The following is a 22,995-nucleotide window of genomic DNA, read 5'->3' as shown; positions in this document are numbered from 1 at the left end:
CCACAGCCTTATCCTGAAATCCAAACTACTACAGTGGCTGACTTTGGACTTAACAGGAGAAGACGCTTGTCCGAAATGCAAGTGTGCAAGAAGACACAGCCTGAGTACTATTTTTGAAATACAAAATAGCTCACGCATCCCAGCTTCTGCAACAGCAATACTGCTCAGTCCCTGCACATAGTATGGGATACTGCCAGGATTACCCAACAGCTCAGCCTCACTGCTCCTAGCACTTGTAGAAGCTGCCATCAGTGTTAAGGCTTACATCTTCCAATCTATCACCGTATCAAAGCTGTTTTATGACTAACCAGGAAGCTGGTAGATTTAAAATGAAGAAATGTGTAGACATACAGAAGGTTGTCACTAATATTTCTGTACAAAAGGTTAAGGCACGCTTGTGGCTCTTGAGACTTGATTTTAAGAAAAACAACCATAACATTAAGACAAGCCTTACAGAATAGTCCTCACCACAATAAATCTTGGGCTTTTTAAAAAAAGAATACACGCATTCATTGGTGTACTGAATTAAGCAAAGGCTTGTTTCGCTTTTTATGAATGCACAAGTGAAAAGATACAATTGTATTTAGAGCCAGACTTCCATTAAAGTCTGCTTCTTCTGAAGGCAAAAAAGCTGATCAAGCTTTGTATCATTTGTTAGAATAAGCCTCCCATAGGAATTCTAATCCAAGAGTAATTAATGAGAGGTTTACAAATAAGCTTTGCTTAACTTAGGATGGAAGGACACTTTTAATACATTGTTTTGGCAGCTAACAGTATCACATCTGATGTGCCGTTGACAACAGTAAAGCCTTACAAAAGCCCTGTTTAATGAACAGCATCTGTGAACGCTTACAAATTGCATTCACTGAATTGCAGGAAGTGTACTAGATTTGATATATTTGTTACTGCTTAGAATATTCATGAGCTTCACTGATCCCAGAAAAAAGTCAACCAGAAATTAGCAATTCGTAATGAATCTCAAAATCCATTTGAAAACTTCAAAATTCCTTTGAAAATAAATCTACACTTTAGAACTGAGCGATGCTTTGCTGGAAAGGGATAGAGTCATTAAATTAGCTCACTAAATTACACTCTAGTTTACAGAAGCCCAACGAAAGTCACAAGTTTTTCTCCCTTTTAGTTTTATGTAGCCACAATGTAGTACACAGAAGTACTCTCAAGCAATCCTCTGAAAAACACTGCAGTAGGCGCACTGAAGAGCACGGAAAGTAACAGAAACATGAAAAGCCACAGAATAAAAACTCATTACTATCACCTATCAAGAAATCTATGCTTAGCATTGTTTGGGCTACACTAAACAAAATCCACGGGCTCTCACAATCACACAGCTAAAACACCCGAAGTGACAGCAACAAGTGGCAGTTCTTCCTTCCTGAAGAAGGCTGCTGGAAGCGCTCCTGCCTGTGCCCACCACACTTTGTGCCAGAGCTCCCATACCAACGGGATGCTAACACAGAGATGCTCCCACAGGTGGCATTCACATTGTGTTCTAGTAATGTAATTGCTTGTTTCCACACTGCTTTTCTCTTTCAAGTCATTTTTCTTGCTAAGATAAGTTGGTGAAGTCTGAATGCGGACCAAACATCATTTTGCTACAGTTCTTACAAAATCACACATGCTTATCTTCCCTCCCTACAACTCTACTGCATGCCAGTAATAACAGGCTATGAGTATTTCACAGCTTTGTGCATCCCATCAAAAAATGAAGTTGCTTTCCTGCCCACTCCGAACACACAGCCTTGTGTTTCCAATCTTAACTTTGAGTCTGAAAGGAGCCTGTCAGAAGAACCATCACAGAGAACAGGTCTGGTGTTGATGAGTGATAGTACTACACTATTGGAAACAATTAACTTCATTTTTCAATTCCCGTTTGAGACCAGCATTTCTAACAGTAACCCTAAGAAAGCATTCACAAGCCTTTAGTCCTCTAGCTTACATCTAACAAGACATAGGTTCCGACTCCCCCCTTCACTCCTACCACAAAACCGCAACCCGTAGCCTTTACGCCCATGCACTAAGCGGCATTGGAAAGTGCCAACCACAGCAGGGTTAGTCCTTAAATGCCCACAGAAGCAAGGAAGCTGCTTGGTAGCCCAGGTATCCTGACCAGTTAGAGAAGCAGGAGGTGGTAATTGTGATCAAACCACAAAGAAAACAGCAAAATGCAGCTAAGTTGCAAGGTACGAAATGGAAACGCAGCCCTGGTGTGTGTAACCTACTCTGCATTGTTCAAGTACTTCTAGTGTGATTGCACAGAAAAACACCGCAACTGCTGAGTCAGTTTAGTGATGCAATTTCAACCAGATTTTAAGAATGCAAAGCAGCCAAAGTACACAGGTACCCCAACAGGGCTTTGCCTCCTCCCCACTGAAGGAAAGGTTGCAGCATCATTCTTCTACTTATATCGGAGAATGAAATCACCAGAACTCCAACTAGGGAAACACTGAGAAAACAAGATCTGAAAGCCACAAGAACCAAAGGAAGCGAGGGCTGATCATATTTTCCTTTTTATTGAGTGCCCTAATACCTAATGGTGAACACTGAATACAACAACTGTCTCGTATTAAATCCAGGGAAGACAGACACCAACAGGAAAGAATCAGCATCACATCAAGTCATCAAGAGCTTCCCCACTCCTGCCAACATAACTTTTCCTCTCAGAATCATAAAGGCTTAGAGGAAAACCAGCATGAAGTTAATGCTGCAAACGAGCAGCACCCTGTTTGACTACAAACAGTTCAGGGTTTTGCTCTGTGGTTTTGCTTTTGGTTTGCCTTTTAAAAAAACTATAATTAAAAAATACAGTTAAAAACCCTGGAAAGCTGCTTTACTCTGCAATACATTAAGAAATCCAGTAACTCCAATAAAATCCCCAGACGAGTAAAAGAAATATGAAGTAACAAGTCAAACTCATAAAAAACTGTTTATGTACTATGATAAAACTGATTTTGCACCTCCACAAAGAACAGTTCTGCTTGTATACACTGTCTGTTTTCGCTCCATTCCTATGTTAATTTTTAAATAAGCTTTGTAGATATACAAAATAGGTCTGTTTGAAACCTGAATTAGCTGAAAGAAACTGATTAGGAAGCTACTTATGTACCCAATAATGCTTATCCAGATAGCTGCATCAGTGACGAGTCAGAAGAGATATATCCCAGGAATTGTTACAGACTTTTTTTTTTTACCCATATAGCATTATATTAATAGTTTTGACTTAAAACCATACTTTCAGAATGGTCTGCACAAGTTCTGAAGACCCCTGAAAGCCTACAACTCCCTATTCTTTCATGGCTATAATTGAGAACATGAACTACTACGTTCACATTGGCATGTTTTTTACCATGTGTAAAACACAAGAGCTGGTTAAGAGCACAACAGGTTTTTCTTCATACTCAACCTCATCCAGTCTATTAAGGTTTTATTTGCAGAAGTTCGGACATAGCAGCATAAAAACATTACCTGGCTATAAATGACTAGCTCTATGCTTTAAACAAGACTTCTCAATAATTTACATACAGAAACAAATGCAACTCAACTAAGCATAAATAATGAATCATTAAAATGAAATAAAACCTTCTTGGTTAGCTACTTGTTGGACTGCAGGCTTTGTAAAAGTAGGATTCTATTTCTATATTTTACACTGTTTATATACAGTGCACAATTTGTAGGAATTGATAAAGTGCCCCCAAAAGGTCCACAATATATGTCCTAGACCACCCAGCAGGGTGTCACTGCTTTCCCGCTATGATAGATTTAAATTTTGCAACACTACCCAGCTGCTACCTGCTCACTTTCAAATGCTCTGAAGTGTTTTCTCACATTATTATGTCTGGGAAAGTCCCATGGGCATAAAAAAAATTAAGAGCAAACACCACCTACCTTACAAATACACTTTTCAATTAATCTTTTACTCTCCCACCTCAACCTTACTCTGTGTTAGATTCAGCAATCGGTTAACATGCGAGTGTTTTCAGACGTAGAATTCCTAATGTGGAGATTTAGAACAAAACAACTCACCAATAAATGTAGTACTTACTGAAACTAAAAATGTGGAATGTATGATAACTTAAAACAGCATGAGCCTATTCCAGGCCAGTGTATATAGACAATTGTTCCAAGCACAAGTTGCTAATCTCTGCCTAGACTGGAGGAGAGGGGACCCAACCAATTTTACGGTTCACATCCTCCACCACTTTGCTACAGGATGAGCTTTCAGGATGGTGCTAGTTTCAGCAACTTTCAGCAGCATAAAGCTCTCCTCTTTTCAAACCAAGACAATCCAAGAAGTTTCCCAAACCACCTTCTCCAAAGGAACTTCAGTGTTCGCATCTGTAATACTCAAACAACAGCCTTCAGTACTATACAAATGAGTTCTTGGTTCCTCTCTTCTTCCCTCAAAAAATTAAAATAAAGAAACCAGAAATGCTAAACAGGAAAATATGCACCTCCCAACAAGACCAAGCTTGTAGTTTGTTTGTGTGTGGTGTTTTTGTTTGGTTGGATATTGTTGTTGTTTTAAACATAGCGATGACATTCCGATTGATATTACTGGTAAACTAAAGCCTCGGCTAGGATTAGGTAAACCTGAAACCCAATGAATGGCCATGGAGTAGCTGCAAAGGGCTATGGGGTAGAGAAGGAGGCTCCTGACCTCAGACTAGACACCAAGATTAAGGGAATTGTTGTGGGACTGCACTGAAGAGACTAAGTTAGATCAGCCGTACTGCTCAAGCTCCTCTTAAGTAGTGCCAGTCCATTTGCGAGTGGACTCACAAATTCTGGTGGCAGAACAGTTTTACTACAGGTACACAAACACTTGGAAAGCTTTAAGAGCTGGAAGTGTTTAGCAGCATTACAGAACACCCTGTCCAGCACACTTACTGGCAAACAGCACTTTAACAGCCTAAATGGCGCTCCTAACAAAGAGCTGTTGCACAGGCCTGCTGTCGGACAGCGGGCTCACCTACTGAGAAACATACATACACAAGCAGACATGTGCAAGGTAACTGATTAAATTTCAGGATGCTCAAGTACAAATGGAGTAAAGGAAGACAATCAACACAGTCTCACATTTACTTTTCCAAGTGAAATAGCAAAACAGAGCTCCATGCCAAGGCACTGTATCATCTTCCCATTTAACCAGGCACTTCAGCAACTCTTTTGAGACTACACCAGACTCCATGGTCAATTTTATTTTTATTTTTTTTTTTATTTATAACAACAACCAAATGCCACTTGCTCATGGAGCCTAACCCCAAATCCTGGATCACTGGGCCGCAACAAGTGGAGAAGTGACCACCTGACTGCTTATGGCCTGCTGTTTCCTGCGTGGCCCAGAACACCTGCTCCTGCCGAGTCACAGGCGGGCAACCAGCAACATGAACAAAACAACGTGAGGGGAACCAGAGCCCTTTCCCCCACCCACAGGATGACAGAGCTGTTTCAGCTCCGCTGAGGGGAAGCCCGCCCCTCCTCCTTGCACCAGTGACGTCCTATGTTTTCTCTCCTGTCTTCATCCCCAGAGTCTCCGTACTTTACAAGTCAGTTCAACTCATCTCACAGAAAGCCACCCGAGCTTTTCACTCTGTGAGCTACAGCAGCTCACAGGATCAAATAAGTACCAGAAGCAGGGAAGAGGCATTCCCTTTGTTTTCTGACAACAAATTCTGAAATCAGTTCACCAAGATGTCTCATGCAAGTACAACCTAATGAGGCAAACTACCTAAAACTGTTCTTGTTGCGACTCATTTCCAGTCAAGACAGAAGTCAGCAGCTTCATCATCACCACAGTCACTAAAGTCTAAATGCTCCATACAATATACATTTTCAAGACAAAGGTGAGAAAGATCCCAAGCCTTTGGCAGAGCCCACAGATCAGTGAACTGAGTTCAAACAGGACAGTTACTTGATGACTGTCCCATGAGCTCGCGGTGCCTACTGCTGCAACCAGCCTGGTTAAGCCTCAGTCATGAGCCTTCCCTTCAGGTCCTAGAGACAGTGCCCATTGATTACCAGATTGTGCAGTGCAGTACTACAACACACTACTGTGAATTGCAGCCAATAAATATACCAGGTATCTAACGTGGTTAGCGATTTCACAATATATCCAATGTCTCTGCTTTCATGATAAGTCACAGAAGTGCTAAAAGAGCAAGAATACATTTTAGATCTGTTATACTTCTGATGTTAACATGCAGGAGACTTTCAGTTTCGCCTGATGCCTGTTTTACAAAGATACTCCTCAATCCACCGCTCAGCTGCCGACAGAACATGAGGAACAGCAGCAAGCAACCTGCACAACTCCTAAAGCTTGTAACAAGCTAGAGATACTTTGTGCTCTGCAATCTGCACTGCTTCTAATTTCACAGCTACAAAATCACCCAGATACCTTTGGTAGCTGATGGCCTGTTTACTTCTTAAACGATTCTGGCATCCAGCATATAAACAGCCTCATTAATGCACAGCAGCAGGACAGACAAGATCCTACATTAATGGTTGTATTGGACAACTGCAGCAGCACAGAGAGGACTGAGCTTGCTGGGGCTGAGACCTGTCCCTGCTGCAGAAAGGAGAGGAGCTGGCATCTGCAGCTTGGTGTGCTGCTCCTGCAGCACCAGCAGGATGTGACAAGTACCATCACCCTTCTCCTGGAGCACCTTCCTCAGTACATCAAACCAGACTTCAGCGATGGAGGTGGCAGCAGCAGCAAGCCTGGTTTTCCGCAGCTCTAGCAGATAGAGAAGGGCTACATAGAGGTTTTGTTACTCTCTGCATCTCTGGCCTCTTTTCTCATTTAATCCTGCTCCAGACAGTCACTTAGTTTGTCTATTCCTACCACTGGCCTTCAGGTTTGTTTAGATCAACACAACTCCCCCAGGGGAGGGGAGCTAACAAGGCACTTGATTACATGACCTGATCAGGAAAGACTTTCACTTACCTGAGAGCGCATTAAATAACAGTTTCCAATACAACAATGGAAGTTGAACATGACTTCTTAATAAAGGAGTACCTTGGTGGAGAGTGAAAAAAATGGCCAGGAGCTTCCTCCCAGAGACTACAGGTGTTATTTTCAGTCTCAAGATAAGAAAGGAGGACAGGAAATTGAGAACACTTGCCTGAGTGCTTGGCCCTCATAAGGTCTAGAGAAATAAACTCAGCTATGACCAAAACCTAGCTTTCTACTAATTGAAGTCAGAAATTCATGCATACACTGCCCATCTACCTCCCACACTGCTACCCCAGTGCGGGGCCAGGAGTCACATGCTCTGCAGTTGCTCGTTCTGCCCATCATGCACTCGAAAACCTGTAGGGTCTTTATATTCAAGTCCTCTCAGTCTCAGAAGTTTGACAAACACAGCCAGCAGGCTAGAGTATTACAGACCAGGCAGTATCTGCCTAGGCTTCACTTCCCTAGGAAGCGATACCAAAAAGCCTGAGAAGCACAGCAGCATCACGACCCCAAAGAAGCTTAAGGCAATACCTACCACCCAACCTAACAACAGACCTGTCTCTTCATAGCTGAAGGACAAACACCACCACTAAGGGATAAAAAAGGGCTGGGTTCACATGATAAACACTTCAGCAATTCCCAGAAACTGAGGACAGGGATAACCATTTATTCATCCATGTGAATGAAATGTGGTCAAAAACCTTAAATTCCTTTTGCAGTCTTAAACAATCAAGACAAAGTATCCTAATAACTGAACAGTCTGAAGAGTAAAAGCATAAAAGTGACTTCAGGAAAAATCCTATTAGGATTATACAACTCCCAGTGCAAATACCTGTACCCACACAGAATATTACACTGTCTACCAAAGACAGCAGAGAAATTGCTAATAATATTTGGAGTACTTTAAACTGCTGAAGATTATACATACAGCTTTAAAGTCTTGGAGGTACAATCTTTTAAGTCAGCTTTTCAGGAAAAAAATAGCAGGCTGCAGGCAGAAGTTGTAGCCATACAGCAATCTGATCCATATCCAGAGTTAAATCAATGTACGTTCTTCCACCTGTGCATGTGCACGTGAACTTTGGCTCGCTACTCAACAGACATCGCTTTGGCTAGGATAAGGGGTATACAACATCTTAAAAAATCATGGTGAAACACCCACTGCTCATGTTTTTCAGGAACAAAAAGCTCTAAAAGCTATATAACATGAGGCCTAGGAGTAAAACTTTCTCCAAAAGCCATTTTCAACTTCTAGACCCTGAGGATTTGCTCATTTTCTTAAGATGTTTGGAACTCGTTCACAAACAAAAACAAGGCTGCTGTTCGTACAGACTTCATTTGCTACAGCAAGACCTGCACTTGTAAGAGAACCTTTAAATATGCCGAGATACAGTAAGATCACACACCTCCGGTAAAGTTTTCCGTGTGAACGGTTATTTAAAAGGTTGGGAGCTGAAATGTTTATTACAGTTTGTCTTTCTCAGGAGACCAGATTTACTTAAGTTGCCAATACATTTTGTCACTCATATGACTGAAAGCCAGAAACCAGTCACGGTGTCAACACAGCTTCATACCGCAAATCGTTCTTATTGAACGGGGTGTGAAAAATCCATGGAAGAGCTTCTGATTTTGATAATATGAACACTTGTTCTTATTTATATTGAGTTAGTTATGCTTGTAACTCAGGGAAAGAGAATGCTGGTTGAAGTTAGCCACAGCAATTCTTCCAAGACTTGGGCCCAGGTGCTCTTTCCTACTTTCACCCAGCAGCTGTAATTCTAATCAGTTACAAGTATCTGCTTCTTCACTTAAGTTACAAGACTGCTTGCAGAAAACAAAAAGCTACATTTGAGAGACAGAAGGGTGAAGAGTGCCCTTGCAGTTTCTGGGGCAAGCTTTGTTTTAACCCTCCTCTCTCTTTCCCTTTCTTAAACATTGCCAGTGTATTTCCCTGTTAGAAGCTCTGTTCTCTTCCACAACCCCCACGTTTTTTTTTTATCTGGACAGAAAAAAGGAAAAAAAACACAAGTCTTTCAGGATGCCAGCAAGAACTGCCTAGGATAAAGGCACAGACAATACAGGAATATAAATTAATCACTGAAACTCCATCAATCAGTTCCTTGATCTTTACACAAACAGAAGGTTTAGAAGATCTGTGGCAACTAGGAGTCAAGTGGAGAGTGAGCTGCCCTTTTTGACAAAAACCCCACAAAACAGATGTGCAGCCCTTCCCCCGAAGTTCATGATGATTTATGAAACTGAAAAGCTTTGATATTTCTATTTGTATACAATTCTGGCATTAACCATTCAGGAGGTGCAGGCATAGCCCAGGTGTGCCTATACAGTTAAAAGAGCTGCAGGTGCTGCTTAGTAATAAATTGAAATGCAAGCTACAGATCTCCGGTACACAAGCAGCAGGGCTCAGGAGTGAGCCTTTCCGCAGCCCTCTGTCAAGGACGTTTTTCAGAGCAAGGAGAGCAGCAGCTTTTGAAGACCTACCTACTTAGCGAACCACAGAGCCGTGCTTACAAAGCTTACAAAGAGGGAAAAAGAGGGAGAAAGATGCAGGCTCAAGTGAATCCTCAGTTCTCTGCTCCTGCACATACCAGCTCCATCCAGCTTCCCACCATCCCCAAGGGTAAAGATTTGTCAAGACTTCCTGGCAGCAAGGGCAACCACTCCCCTTGAGGAAGGAAGGATGAGACTAATGACAGTTTTTATAAGCATACGCACGCCAACTACCACACGCTTGCAGCCCTTACCACTATAGCTCACAGCACATTCTGAAGACCTATGAACAGCAGCAGTTTTGATTTAAAATCTTTGTGATTTTACCAGGAAAAGAAAACTTGTTATATGATTTCTGGAAAACAAGGATTTGGGAAAATGGGGCTTTATGATAACAATGTATCACTGCTATTGTCAACATTAGGCTTTGACTCCAGGAACCACAAAGCAATCAGGAACTTTGTCAGCTCCCAGATACCTAAATTTATCTAGGTAAACACGCAATTCAGAAAGGAACAATAGCTACACAAGCTGAGAAGGTGCCTGGTATGCGCATGTAAAAATAGGAAGCCCAAGTCACCTTCAAAAGAGGTGCAGGATCTCTGGGGCTCCATCTCTCCCCCAGGACATTTACTGCTACTTGCCCTGTTCTGCTCTAGAGGTGCTGCTTTGGGGGCCAAAGCAATCCTCACTGCCCTAATTGCAGTGCCCACACAACACTGCTCACTAAACCATCCGGTACACAACAGCAACCCCTGGGACTACCCAAAAGCAATCGAATAACCCAAGAAGAGAACGCCATGCTTGTACGCTGTTACTCAAGACCTCAGACCGTAAGAACAGTGGCTATACACGACCAGGTTATGAATCACACACAGGAGCACAAAGCAGTGGCAGGCGGCTTTCCAGGTGCCACTTAATGCTCTGACCATAGCAGCGGCAGAGTGGCGACACGCGACCACAGCCGCAGCTCGCCTTGCCACAGCGCTCCGCTCCACGCACCTCCGATTCGCTTGAGACATCCCATTTCATACACGAAGGCACACAAAGACGTGGAACCAAGAGACAGCAAAAACAGTTATTTTTCCAATAAAAAGCTGTTAGCACTGATTTGACAGGCTTCCTAATGTTACACAAACACAACTTTAAGATCCCAGGACCAACTGTTACACCCCATACATACAGAAAAATAGCTGCAAGCACTGTCAGTAGCAATTATTCTAAGACCTTGGGCAAATTTCTATCAATCTAGAGGGCTCAGCCACTCTCCCCATAGCACAGCAGGTAAGAAGCTGCTGTGCGCAGCTGCCTGCTTCTCCTCTGGCCTCCCCTCATCAATTTCTCCTCAGTTCATTCACATGAACACAGTTACCTCGGCTCATTTCACAGAGCTGCAGAACATGCTGGTCGGACAGCTAAGGAGATGGGAATAAGCAGCTGGACAGAGCAGCCCCCTAGCCCCGACCTGTCAGGCCAGAGGAGTTTGTCTGACTGGGCAGCTAGAGAACAACAGAGCCTTCCCACAGCAGGCAGCACGACTTCCCCCATGCCTGCCCTCTGCTTTTAACCAAACAGGAGGAAGAAACATCCACCTTTAAAAGAAAGTGCCATATAATTATGGCTATAGGGAGGGGAAAAAATGGAGCTATCAAATTTTAGACAGCTTATGAACTAGGCAAAGAGCATTACAAGTGTGAAACATCCCCTACAAGATGCATCAGACCACCAAACCACCTGTATTTAGCACAGCCACCACTTTCGATAGAGCACCACCACCCAGTACAGCTGAAAACTTTGGGGAACATCATTTATGGCCCTATGCTCTTTTAAAAATTCAAACAATCACCTGGTGAGGAACTTCACAAGAGGTATTGTTGCTACAAGCATTCAGTCACAGGATTATTTTCAACAATTTCTATCTTTATTACTGAGAGCCGAGGTATTTCTTTTTGAGGAACTCGAGAACAACCAACTCACAACAGCAACTGTTGGTTTTATATTAATCTGAGACTTTTAATAAAGATGTTACAAGTCTAAGCTTTTGAAGTATCAGAAAGAGATTAGAGGACAAGAACTGATTGCTAAAAAAGTCATGAAAAGAAGGTTATCACTTTTCTAAGCAATGGAGGACACGAATGCTAGCATTATTCTACCTAGAGATAAGTCTATCAAGTAACAGAAACTTGAGTTTTGTTTTTAGAAAAAACAGTAAAAGTGTGCTTCATTAATGGATCTCATTTTGGCTGCTGAAATGATATCGGCTGCAAGCTCGACACTCTCACAGCTGCATGTGCGGAGCTGAAAGCAGAGCCTCTGAAGCCGCCGTTGCTGCCCAGGCCAAGCGCACGTGAGGAGCAGCCAGCCGGGCCAGTGAGGGGCTGGGAGATCAGCTCCCTGGCAAACCCTTTTTTTAAGCAGAAGTGTCAGCACTCTAGCTTTTGCCAACATAGAAGCAATTAAATTTTTCCCGGGTATTACCCAGGTCTTCACTGAAAACTTAAAGCGTCACTGTATATTGACAACTTCAACTGCACACCGAGTTCAGCCTCTTCTAGGAGCCAAAGTTCTCCAGAATTTCATTAAGCCATTGCTCTGGGGCAAAAAGCAACAAATAACGTAGCTGGTTAAACTGTTAGAGCAACGAGGCGAAGGAAAGGCAATATACTGCCAGCCACGTAACATGGAAAACAGGGAATGTAAGAGCACTGATGAGAAATAGGGGAACAGAGGCACAGCTCTTGGTCCACCTGTGACACAAAGCAGTGGCAACAACCTGGCTCTGCAAGTGACACTGACCCTAAGCTCAGGCAGGAACCCATCCGTCCCTTCCCTGAGGGCTGGCAGAAGCAGCCTGTTTCTCGGTTTGGGGTCATGCCTCGAGACCAAATCCCTGCTCTCTCACATCAATTCTTCAGTCAGTAATTTAATCTCATTCTGTCATCTCAAACCACTCAGAGACCTGCTGTGCTATCAGAGCAACTACCACACGACTGTAACACCAGGGCTTGGGGATTAAGAACTAGTGGAAACTGGGAAATTTAACTCCCATTGTAAAATTCAGAGAAGTAACACAGAGTGTGCTGTCAACTGTTACAGTAAAGAGGCACCTCCCGAGTGGTGCTCTCATTAAAGAGAGAAACATGCCACAAAGCAATGCAGGTGGATGCCCCAAAGTTCAAGTTCCTGCGTCAGAAATTTAGCAGGCACCCCGCTAATTTCAGCACAAAGCCCGGCGGTGGCGGCTTTCCGCCCCGCGCTGTGGAATAAGCCACCCCGCAGCACCCACACCGCCGAGAGGAAGGCACCGGAGGAGGGTGCCCGCCGCCCCCCGGGGCCGGGCCCCCTCCCTCCGGCCCGTACCTGCTGAAGAACTCGGCCAAGCCGCTGCCGCCCGCCGCCCGCCGGGCCCGCTCGGCCGCTGGGTGCGGCGGTCCCGGCGGCGCCGTCCCTCCGCGGGGCAGGTGCTCCGGGGCGCTGCGGCGGCGGCTCACCTCGTACGTGTTGCGGGAGCCCAGGCTGACGTCCGTGAAGCCCGGCGGCGGCCCCGGGGCTGCCGGCGGGGGGCTGCCGCCGCCCGGCCCCGCCTCGCCCCGCAGGCAGCAGCTCCGCAGCGGCTCCTCCAGGGCCGTCCCCGCGGGGCCGCCGCCGGGGCCGGGCGAGCAGAGGAGGAAGCCCCCGTTCTGCACTTTCGCTTCCTCCTCCTCCTCCTCCTCCTCCTCCTCCTCATGGCGGCCCGGCGCGGCCCGTCCCGACGCCCGGGGGGCCGGCGGCGGCTCGGCCCGCAGGAAGCCGACGTCCCCGTTGGTCATCGCCCCCGCGGCGTGCGGGGCGGCGCCGTTGGCCGGCTTCTCCGGGCAGCGCCTCCCGCCCGCCGCCGGGCCGAGCGCCGCCAGGTACCGCTGCAGCAGCAGCCGCTGCCGGCCGGGCCCGCCGCTCCCCGGCCTCAAGCCCCGGCTCCCATCCCGCTCCCCGTCCTCCTCCTCCTCCTCTTCTTCCTCCTCCTCCGCCGCCGCCGCCGCCTCCCGCCGGCCCGCGGGGAGCACGCCCGGAGCCCCGCCATCGTCCGGCCCCACCATTTGCCGCCGCCGAGCCCCGCCGGTGCCAGCGGCGCAGCCCCCCCGGCGCGGCGGGGCGGGGCGGGGGCCCGGGGGGCGGGGCCACAGGGGGCGGGGCGGGCGGCGCGCGCTGCTCAGCACCGGCGGCGCCGCCACCGCCCGCAGCCGCCGCTCGGCGTGAGGCAAGGCGCATGCGCGCGCCGCCGCCCCCCCCCCGGGAAAGGCACCATAGAGAGGCAGGGCAGGGCAGGGAGGGCGCCCCCGCCCGGCCCGGCGGAGACGGCACCTAGAGGGGGGCCGCCCCGCGTTACCGTATTGCAGGCGGGCACCCGCACCTCCCAGCGCGTCCCTCAGGGGAGACAAGGCGCTCCCGTGAGAGAGCGAGGCCAGGAGGCAGTGGTTAAAGAAAAGGCAGAGGGCTTCACGCCCCTACTTCAGCCCTAACACCACAGCCACCACACCGCAGCCGCAAGGCTGCCGCCCCCCAGGCCAGCCCCAGCCCCTCACAAGCGCTCCCGTCCCCGCCGCGCTGCACTCACAGCCGGTAGCAGGGGAAGCGCAGCTCCCCGGGGAGCCCCCGGCCCTCACAGCCCTCCATCCGGCCGCCCCGCGGCACCTGAGGGCCCGGCTTTTAACCGCCGCCAGCTGCGGCGTGCCCGGGGACAGGCGTCGGCCCTGAGGGGGAGCGGGGAGGGGGCCGGGAGCTGCCAGCAGCCTTAAATGGTTGTGACTGACCTGAGGGTGTCTGAGGAACAGGGGTTTTAGGTAGGAATCTTCACCAAGATAAAAAGCTGTTGCATTTCATTATGACTTATTGTAAGGACTTTGCAGTCTGAAGTCTTCCAGGCTTGTCTTTAGCAAAGAAATAAATAAAAAATGGTCTGTGGTGTGTGTTGTTTGTTTTTTTTTTTTTCCCCTTGTCGCTGTACTTCTGAGGTCAGGCATGCAGCACTGCGTGTTTTCCATGGAACAAGCAACTCCGATCTCAGCCATTTTGACTTGAGTAGGTTGCAAATACTTGGAATCTCGGAGGTTAGAGAAGACACACATTGTTTTGGTTTGTTTTTCTGCTGCCTTGCCTTTCTTGAGAGGAGGTACACGGCCTCATCCAGTGACAGCTGGGTGAGATGAAGGACCATTGGCCTTCAGCAGCTTGGAAAAATGCCCAGTGGAGGTTGCCAGCGTTACCTGTCCCGTGGTATGCCACCTGGACTGCTTGTGGGAACGCTTTGTAGGCTACTTCAGTCAAACCAAACCATTAGAAATGATGAACTAATTAAGCTTTTTGGTTAACTATTTTTTTTTTAATTAAGCTTTTTGCTGCTGTAACTAAGAGGGTAGGTTTTCTGTTCTGCGCTGTGACACGTGGCCTGATCAGCATGGCTGATGAGAGGACATAGATGACGGGTGCTACAGAGGCTCTCTGTACTCTGTGCAAATGGAACATGCAGCTTGCGCAACACATGCCACGGATCCTCTTTTAAAGTAGGGGTCTGGGCACGCGGCTCATCCATCCACCTTGCATTTCTTCTAGAGTATTTGAAACTGATGCAGCAAGCAGAATATCCCAAGGAGCACCTGAGTAGTCAACAGCTATGGGCAGCACAGACACAGTGTCTTCAAAAGTAAAAAAGGAGGGGACTGGGTAGTGTTCTATCTGTCTTAAACTGGAGATTTCATACACAGTAACAAGGGATCAACAGTGAATTCGCTTAACGTCTATATATTCATTGTTACCCTGGGCAATGTGCTATAAAGCGAGCTGTTGTGGAGGCATAGCAGCTCTCTTTGCCTTACATGTAACAAAGTAGTGGGTGCAGTGTGAATCCATAAAGTATGAATTATCCAGGAACTCATTCTGTGCCAGAACAAAATGAAAGAGAAAGCTGCCTTGGTTAAAGCAAATTTTAGGTTTAAGGAAGCACTCAGAGGTCCACAGAGTATGTTGTGTGGATTTTCAACTGTTTAACTGGGATGCTGCAAGATGCAGCGTACACTGCAAGATGCTGAGCAAGCTAAGCAAAAAGTAGACTATATAAAACTAAGAAGACTATATAAAACTATACAGACTAAAATGTTACTACATAGATCCTTAGTATCCAGTATTTTATATAAGAAATAGCATAATTTGTTAGTGAAAAGAAAATAGATGCTTAGATGAATATTGTAAATAACTTACGGGGCAGTAGTTTTATATTGCCCTAAAACTGATTAGGGCAATTTGCATGTAATAAAATCATTTGTGCTCCTGGCTCTCTCAGGTGACTGTTATGAAGGGGAAAACTTTACCAAACAAGTTTGTAAAGAAACAGTCACATAACAGATTCATTGAGCTGAGTTCTTTTTCCTTCGCTAAGACCTTTTATGCGAGAACAAAGCCTGTAGCTCAGTTTATAAAATACCTTAACTGTGGGGAAGATATTCCAGGTGTTCTGGATGACAGAAAAAAGAGACTTTCTTTTCTACCTTAGAAGGCTGTCAGCTCTGAGTGCAGTGCCAGTTGTGAGGGGGTAGCAAGAGAATACACATAAACAGGAGCTAAACGAGAGAGTCTGGCTAGTTTGTTTTCACTTTTAGCCACTGAAAGAGAAAGAGAGCAATTGTCACTGGTTTCATTATTTTATGTTACAAAGAACATGTGCAAGTTCCATGTAAGCAAATCCCCGCTGAGGTGGTGTACAAGTAATTAATGCATGCAGACTTTGCTCCAACGAGTTTACAATTAAAATACCATGTAAGGAACAAGCCAGGCTTTACAGTACTCCTTAGTCAGGGTTTGCACAAACTGCAATGTTTGCAACCCTCGTTCCAAAGATTTATAGCATGCTACAGTGACCCAGTCTTGATGCCTGAGAGGGCTGTTAAATACACAGGCAGCAGAGAACTAGACCTGTCTGCATCCTTGACTGTTTTTGACAGCTGACCTTTCAGTACGGTCCCTCATTAGGAATAGCCCCTGTCTATCACTGCACCCTTTCAAAGGTCTGAACGCTTAGGAAATGTCACATATCTCTCATATAATTAACACAATTCTAGGTCACTAGTTTTAGTTCTGGTTTCCATTTTGATTGGTGTTGCTTCATATGGTTATGGATTTTAGTGCTACAGACCATTTTTTATTCCCAAGTCTAAAAAAAATTAGGAATATCCTGCAATAACGTAGGGATCCAATGTTGCAAATGTTGCAAATGACAAGGTATGCTGTGGCCAGTGCTGAAAACACATGGCTATGAACTCTGCATATTTTGGTGAGTGGTCCTTGCAAAACAAGCCTTACACAGTGCTACTGGCAATACTGAGAAAAATACAGAAAGATATTTATTCAGGAGCAAACCGTACAAACCCTAAGCCAATGCCCATCAGCACGTTCTCGTTTTCAAAAGAACAACGTAGCTAGGCATCAGATGTTAGTTCACCTCTTACGCCAAACAACACTGATAACTTAAATACACATTTATTAGTTACACACATAACCTACATGTAGCTGCTGGTTTCCCTGTGTCATTTCATTACTTCTGTAATTAAAAGATGGAATGGCTTCCTCAGATCAATATACGGGAAGAGCCGTACCCTCAGGCTCCCAAATCCTCAGGTGTTCTTGTATGTGCAATACGGTTGTGCTCTTTGGCAGTTCGCTACAGAGGCTCTAGTTTCTTTGGAAATGCTACTTTGGCAAGAACCTCTTTACACTCCACTAATAGCAGTTTGCACTTTTAATACAATGCCTTCTGGACTAGATTTCATCACAGACTATAGCTAACAATTAATTAAGACTTCAGAGACGTACTGTTTGGCAGACTCTCACACACTGCAGGCTTCTCCTTAGAACATTCCCAGTTGTGCTGCAGTCCCAGAATTAAACTACACTCAAACATGCTGTGTACATGTATTAAGATAATTCAGCCTGTGGTGCTTTTGCTCGTGTATGCTCATGCTTTCTGTATTGCAAATAGTGTCAAAACCTCCCTGAGCATTGGAATGGGTTAAACTTTATTTTTTCCATTGTTCCTGTAGGGTCTAGAAGGCTTTCCAGTTGTTGACAGGCTCTGGAAGACTCTCCTTCCATGTAACCTCCATGCTGCCCACTTCAAGACTATCCTATGTAGACGACATCCCTATGTAGACACTTAATCTATTATCCTCTGGATATCACCATCAAGATACTGCAAAGCTAGACTGCTGACATATCCCAGTATTCCTGTTTTAAATGTAACTAAACCCATAGGGACGGAGAGATAGTTACCTAGAAATCACCCTTACCTGAAACCAGGTTAAGATCAAAACAAATAGAAGTATTTATTAATGTATTGTAAATTAATGTAAGAACCCTGATTCTTAATAGAACAGAAGAGAAATTGAAAAAAAAAATCTGCTTCTGCTAGGATCCAAAATGTTTTTATTTTCCAATTTCTATGCAGACAATCAATGAAACACTTACCTAATCCACAGGCTCTGTCCATCTATGTGCCAGAAACCTCAGGTTGTATTCACAGACACTGAGAGCTTTCTCTTTTTGTTCACATCCAGCCTTTGGGATCCACCCAAAGGAATAGGTGCAAGCTGGGAGAGCACACACAGACAAAGCAGAAGATAAGGAAAAGGAGAGGGTAAAGAGGCAACACAGGATTTCACGTTTCTCAGCCTGGGATCCTCACTCACTCAGGGAATAACCCAGTGTGGTTAGTAGAAGTATATTTTTGGGGAAGCTGCTGCAACAAAGCAGAGCTCTGAGCTTTTTTCTTCCTTCCCCGCTAGTATTTTGGCCAGTTATTCTCCATCTAAGTTGTTTCTGGGGTATTTTAGGACCAACAACAGCTCTCCTTTGCTTGCTTCATCCACTAATTAGACCCATTTTGAATTACTTATATTCAGTCTCAGCACTTTCCTACTTTCAGGTGGAGTGTCATCATAGTCCTTAGACTACAGCAGTAAATATTTTTTAAGCTAATATGTAGCTGATAAAGAGCTGTTAGTCCTTCTCCATGGAGATTACAACATTATCACAAATCCCTGTCTCAGTCTTGTGCTCTGTTTACTTGCTATGTCATTAATAGTAATAAAATCACTTATATGGATAATAAAATAAAAGCAGAAAAAAAAAGGAGAAAAAAAGAGAGGATTGTTTGGATTTTCCCTTTAATTTTATGTATTTATTTATTTATTTTGCCAAGTCATATTGGATTTGTATTCTATTTTCTTTGTGTTGTAATAGACTTTGGGGGCTATGAGAACAGGACTCTGTCTTTGCATTCTCTAAACACTGTAAGCTATGTTCACAATAACTTTTTACGAATAATCTAACTGACCTGATTTTATGCTGCCCTGACCCTACAGTTGTTACGCAGGCATACACAGAATGGCTGTACAATGTTTGTTGAGACTGAGCATCAGGTCCTGGGCACCCTGGAATTCCATCCACTAAATTTAGTTGCAAGAGAAGTCCTCTAACAGATGAAACAGTCCTTCCTCTTGACCTCAGTAAGAACTGAACTGGGTTTAGAACTACGTGCAGATGAAAAATTTTAATTGAATTTCATTATAAACTATTCTGTTGAGATTTAACCAGCATAGAAGCTTTCAAACCTGTCATGGAAAGTTGAAGAAATTGTCACAGTCTGTAAGACCAAATGGTAGAAAGAGGAAATAATTCCCCAGCAGCAATGGGGAATTGAGCTGTACCCCAGCTCCTGGTCACGCATTCACCTTCTTAATCTTGCCTGTTGTTATGCCACCTCAGCTGGTTGTGTGGCAATGCAAAGAATCAGACTGATGAATTGATATGGCTGGAAAATATCTTAATTTTTTGCTGTGTCATTTTACAGCCCCAGCAGTTCTGTTGGTTTTGCAGCACATGAAGCTGGGTGAAGCAGGCATGAATAAATAGCCAGAAGCAAGAGTTGCCTGCCTCAGTTTACAAAGTGCTGCTTGTGAATGCTGAACCAGGTCCTGAGCAGCAGTAAACAAAAGTTTATCCTTAAAAGAACAGGCCTCCCTTATCTTGGGCAAACAGAATAACAGGGAGCGGTTGGAAAGGGTAAGGTTCAATTTACTGCTCTGTGCTTAAGCTGTGCAAAACTGGCAGACGGGCCCTTAGGAAATGGTGCAGCCAGGCACAGCCAGTACAACTGGGGCTAATCACAGGCCGGGCAAAAGGGGCGAAACTTCTAAAGCGCATTATTTCTTAAGGCTACTTGTTGAGTGTATTTACTAAGAAATGTTTGTCTATCTGTAAAAAAACAACATGCAACATTTGGCACCATGGACGGATAGGAATGAGGAAAACGAGGAAGAAAAAAAAGAGACATATATTTACTATGCAGAAATATCACCTCCTATTTATCCAGTGTTGCATCCTACGCATATCCTGAGCTATTTTCCAGACCACACTGAAAGCTTATGTTGCTGAGTTATTCTATACAGGTTTTTATGCTATGTTCATCACTATGGTATCCCAGCCCAGCACTGCATTAGGGAACGGCTGTACGTACAGCCATTAAGAAATGGCTATGTCTAAACTGTGGGACAGAGGAACACTTCTCATTTCCCAGTTCCAGAGGTATACCTCATTTTACCCCAACTTGATGTCAAGAGCTAAATGTGTATCAGGCTCCCCACTTTCTCCATGCACGGGTATGCACAGAAGGAAAGCCAAAGAAAGGCTGAAAGGGAGCTGGTCCCCAGCGTAAGCAGCTGGAGCGTCTCACGGGAAGTGCTGGTCATGCAGTCAAGATGTAACCAGTGCAACTAATGCTTGTCATGTTCTACCACAGGGAAAGGAGCACATGCTACAGGTAAGAGTTTTTGGTTGTTTTATATCTGAACGGAGATTTGCTCCACTTTTTGCTAGAGAAGAAAAGCAGAGCACCAAGTGGCTGGAGCTGCTGGGGATAACACCGCGATCAAGTGACTCCTGCAGGATGAATTTTGTCTGAGCAGAGAAAATTCCCAAGTAGATATTAACCAGGATCTTCACTGCGAACATTTCATGTGGTCTTTTCAAGCTTGAAGTCTAGGAAAGCCCTGAAGATAAAGAACTAGAATGGAATCTGAACCAATTCCTGAGGTAGCCAGAGTCGGCTGTGGAGGCCTGATTTTTTGTGCCCACGTCTGTGCCTGCGTGTCTCTAAGTGTCCTCAAACACCAATGCCCTTAAATGCAATGCCCTTAAATGCTATGACCTTAAATGCTATAGTCCAGTTAGGCTTGCAATTGCTTGCCAGTATGGGATAATAACCTAGCTTAGATAAAAGAAAGTTTGTGCTGTCAAATGAGTGTTCAGGAGGAATCCTAAGATTGTTCCAAAGTACAGGTTGGATAGATTGCAGGGATGTGGGATCTTCAAAGAAAGGGGAATGAATGCAGGGTTGTGAAGCCTTCAAAAGGCTTTTGTCTGTCTGCTGGCATCACTTCTGTCTTACTTATATTCTGTGTACCTAATTGTTGTTATTCCTCAAACACAGGTCATCTTTACAGTTGGCAGTGGCATGGCCATCTCTTCAGGACAGAAACAATTGCACATCATCTCTGTGTTGCCTTACCATGTACTCCAAACACTTCGAACAGCGGCTGCATGCAAACTTTTAACAAGACTAGAGATCAAAATGGTCCTTGTGAAACACTAAAATACAGTGGTTATTGTGTGTCACATCTGCAGGGTGCTAGAAAGCTTTCCACGTTGCTGACAAGCACTGTTTCACCCAAGTGCAGAACAAAACAAAAAGCAATGTCGTGGCTGTCTGAAATTCTTTAAAGTCAAATCATTTTGAGAACAGATTAAATTGCACTTCTTAATGCTGAGTGCTGGGCACTATCCCATGTAGACAGAAAATCCATTTTCAGTCTAGCCTCTGAAAATACCACATATCTTCTGTCTATTTCCACATTTCTATTTCCACATTGTGGAGACTTGGACAAAACAAAGTAAGAAAAACTCACATTGCTTTTCTGAGAAACTGAACTTTGCATCTTCTGAAGCAAACCAAGCAGATACATTCCCAACCTAGCATAGAGCTTTTTGTCAGAAGTGGAGCACAAATGATTAATTTCTACAGGAACCTGAATATGATTTGGCGATAATTCTGCCACACCAGTTAGTACGAGTGGGTACAAACAAATTTTTATTCTGCAAAGTACTGCGTGTGCCCTCTGTTGGAAACTTATGAAAGATTCCTTTTCTTAATTTTAATTTTAAAGCTTGCTTTATAAACGCAATGACAGTCAATGAAACATTTGTATCCTAAAGAATACGGAGGTAACATTTTGAAATAATCAACACTTTATTATAGACTGGTTTTCACATTGTTATTATCTTGATTACTTTAATCTAGACTAAACACTGGTTAGAATAACTTAAGTAGTGATTTCTATAGCAATGTAATGTACTTTGCATTTCTGTTTACAAAGCAAAATCAAAAAGCTCTCTGCTCTGCCCTGCCTCTCTGAAAAAGGGCAGCCGCTGTCATACAGCACCCGAGCAGCTGGAAGCGTTGCTTTGTTCAGTGAAGTTCTGGCTTTTCTGTGGTGGAACACAAAAATACAGCTCAGACATGAGGGTAAAGATTGCATCGAAACCATCTTTCTGCCTCCTAAATTATGGGCTGTGTTAGGAGCCAACTCAACCCAACACGCCTCCAGGCAGCCTTGCAGGCTGTTTTACCTTCCAGCAGCGCTTCATGCCTGCCAGCAAATCGTGTCAAAGATCAGAAAAGCCATGAGCCCTGTCCCAAGGCTGCCCGGGCAGCAAAGCTTCTGGATTTTTAGACCATACCTAAATGTCATACTGGGCCTTTCATCCGTGCTGGTACTCAACTTAGTTATTAAATGGCAATTATTAGCACCTGCATGAAGGTATTTGCATTTGAAGGTGCTGAGTGAGAAATACTGGGGTTCGGTCACTGCCGGCCCTCCCAGGACAGTCCAAATCAGCAGGCCGGGGTGATGTGCTACCAGCCAGCTCCTTGGCCTGAGCTGTCCCCTGAATGCAGCAAACTGCAGCTGTGCTGGGCAGGGATGAACCAGGGAGCTGGTAAAAGTTGGGCCACTGAGAACAGCAGACAGAAAAACAGCCAAGAGATTCACTTATACCAGTTCTGGAGAGTAATGGGAGGAACAGCATCCTGATAGAAGAAAACTTGGTGATGGCACTACCATGTGATATCAGTGCAGAAAGTCACTGGAGACAGGGCTGACTTACTGAGGCTGATCGGAACAGTGCTGGAAAACATACAATGCAGGATGCTCAGAAGATGGATTTTGCCTTTAAACTGAGCCTCACCCAGCAGACTAAAACAAATTATTTTAGCATTACCTGTTTTGGAACACAAACATGATTTTTCTATTTAGTAATAAGTATTCACTTGTTTCTTGGCACAACACTGAACTCACTTGTTCAATCACAATAATATTCTAATTTATTCTAAAGCTATGACCTTTTTTGAAGGAAAAGGTCTAGAAATATTA

At 44.7% G+C, this 22,995-nt stretch overlaps 1 protein-coding gene and 1 long non-coding RNA gene across 4 annotated transcripts in view; both read right to left on the bottom strand.

Moving 5' to 3' along the window:
* Positions 1-13,622, bottom strand: part of TBC1D12 (TBC1 domain family member 12) — a 41,754-nt gene extending 28,132 nt beyond the window's left edge. Inside the window, exon 1 of one of the 3 annotated variants that reach the window (XM_080598220.1) lies at positions 12,842-13,622. In XM_080598220.1, the coding sequence (XP_080454346.1) occupies positions 12,842-13,557 (716 nt within the window). In that variant the 5' untranslated portion in view covers positions 13,558-13,622. The remainder of the gene's footprint in view (positions 1-12,841) is intronic. The other 2 variants (XM_080598218.1, XM_080598219.1) reach the window with 2 other exon arrangements.
* LOC308197556 lies at positions 499-12,835 on the bottom strand. Its single transcript, XR_013953071.1, has 2 exons — positions 12,188-12,835; positions 499-12,032 (listed from the first exon to the last, which is right to left on the bottom strand). It is a non-coding gene; the product is annotated as an uncharacterized lncRNA (long non-coding RNA).
* Positions 13,623-22,995: the final 9,373 nt, after the last annotated feature.

The sequence above is a fragment of the Anser brachyrhynchus genome (assembly GCF_964034855.1).
Source record: "Anser brachyrhynchus genome assembly, chromosome: 6".
NCBI classification, from domain to species: Eukaryota; Metazoa; Chordata; class Aves; order Anseriformes; family Anatidae; genus Anser; species Anser brachyrhynchus.
This window is presented reverse-complemented; position numbering and strand designations above follow the sequence as displayed.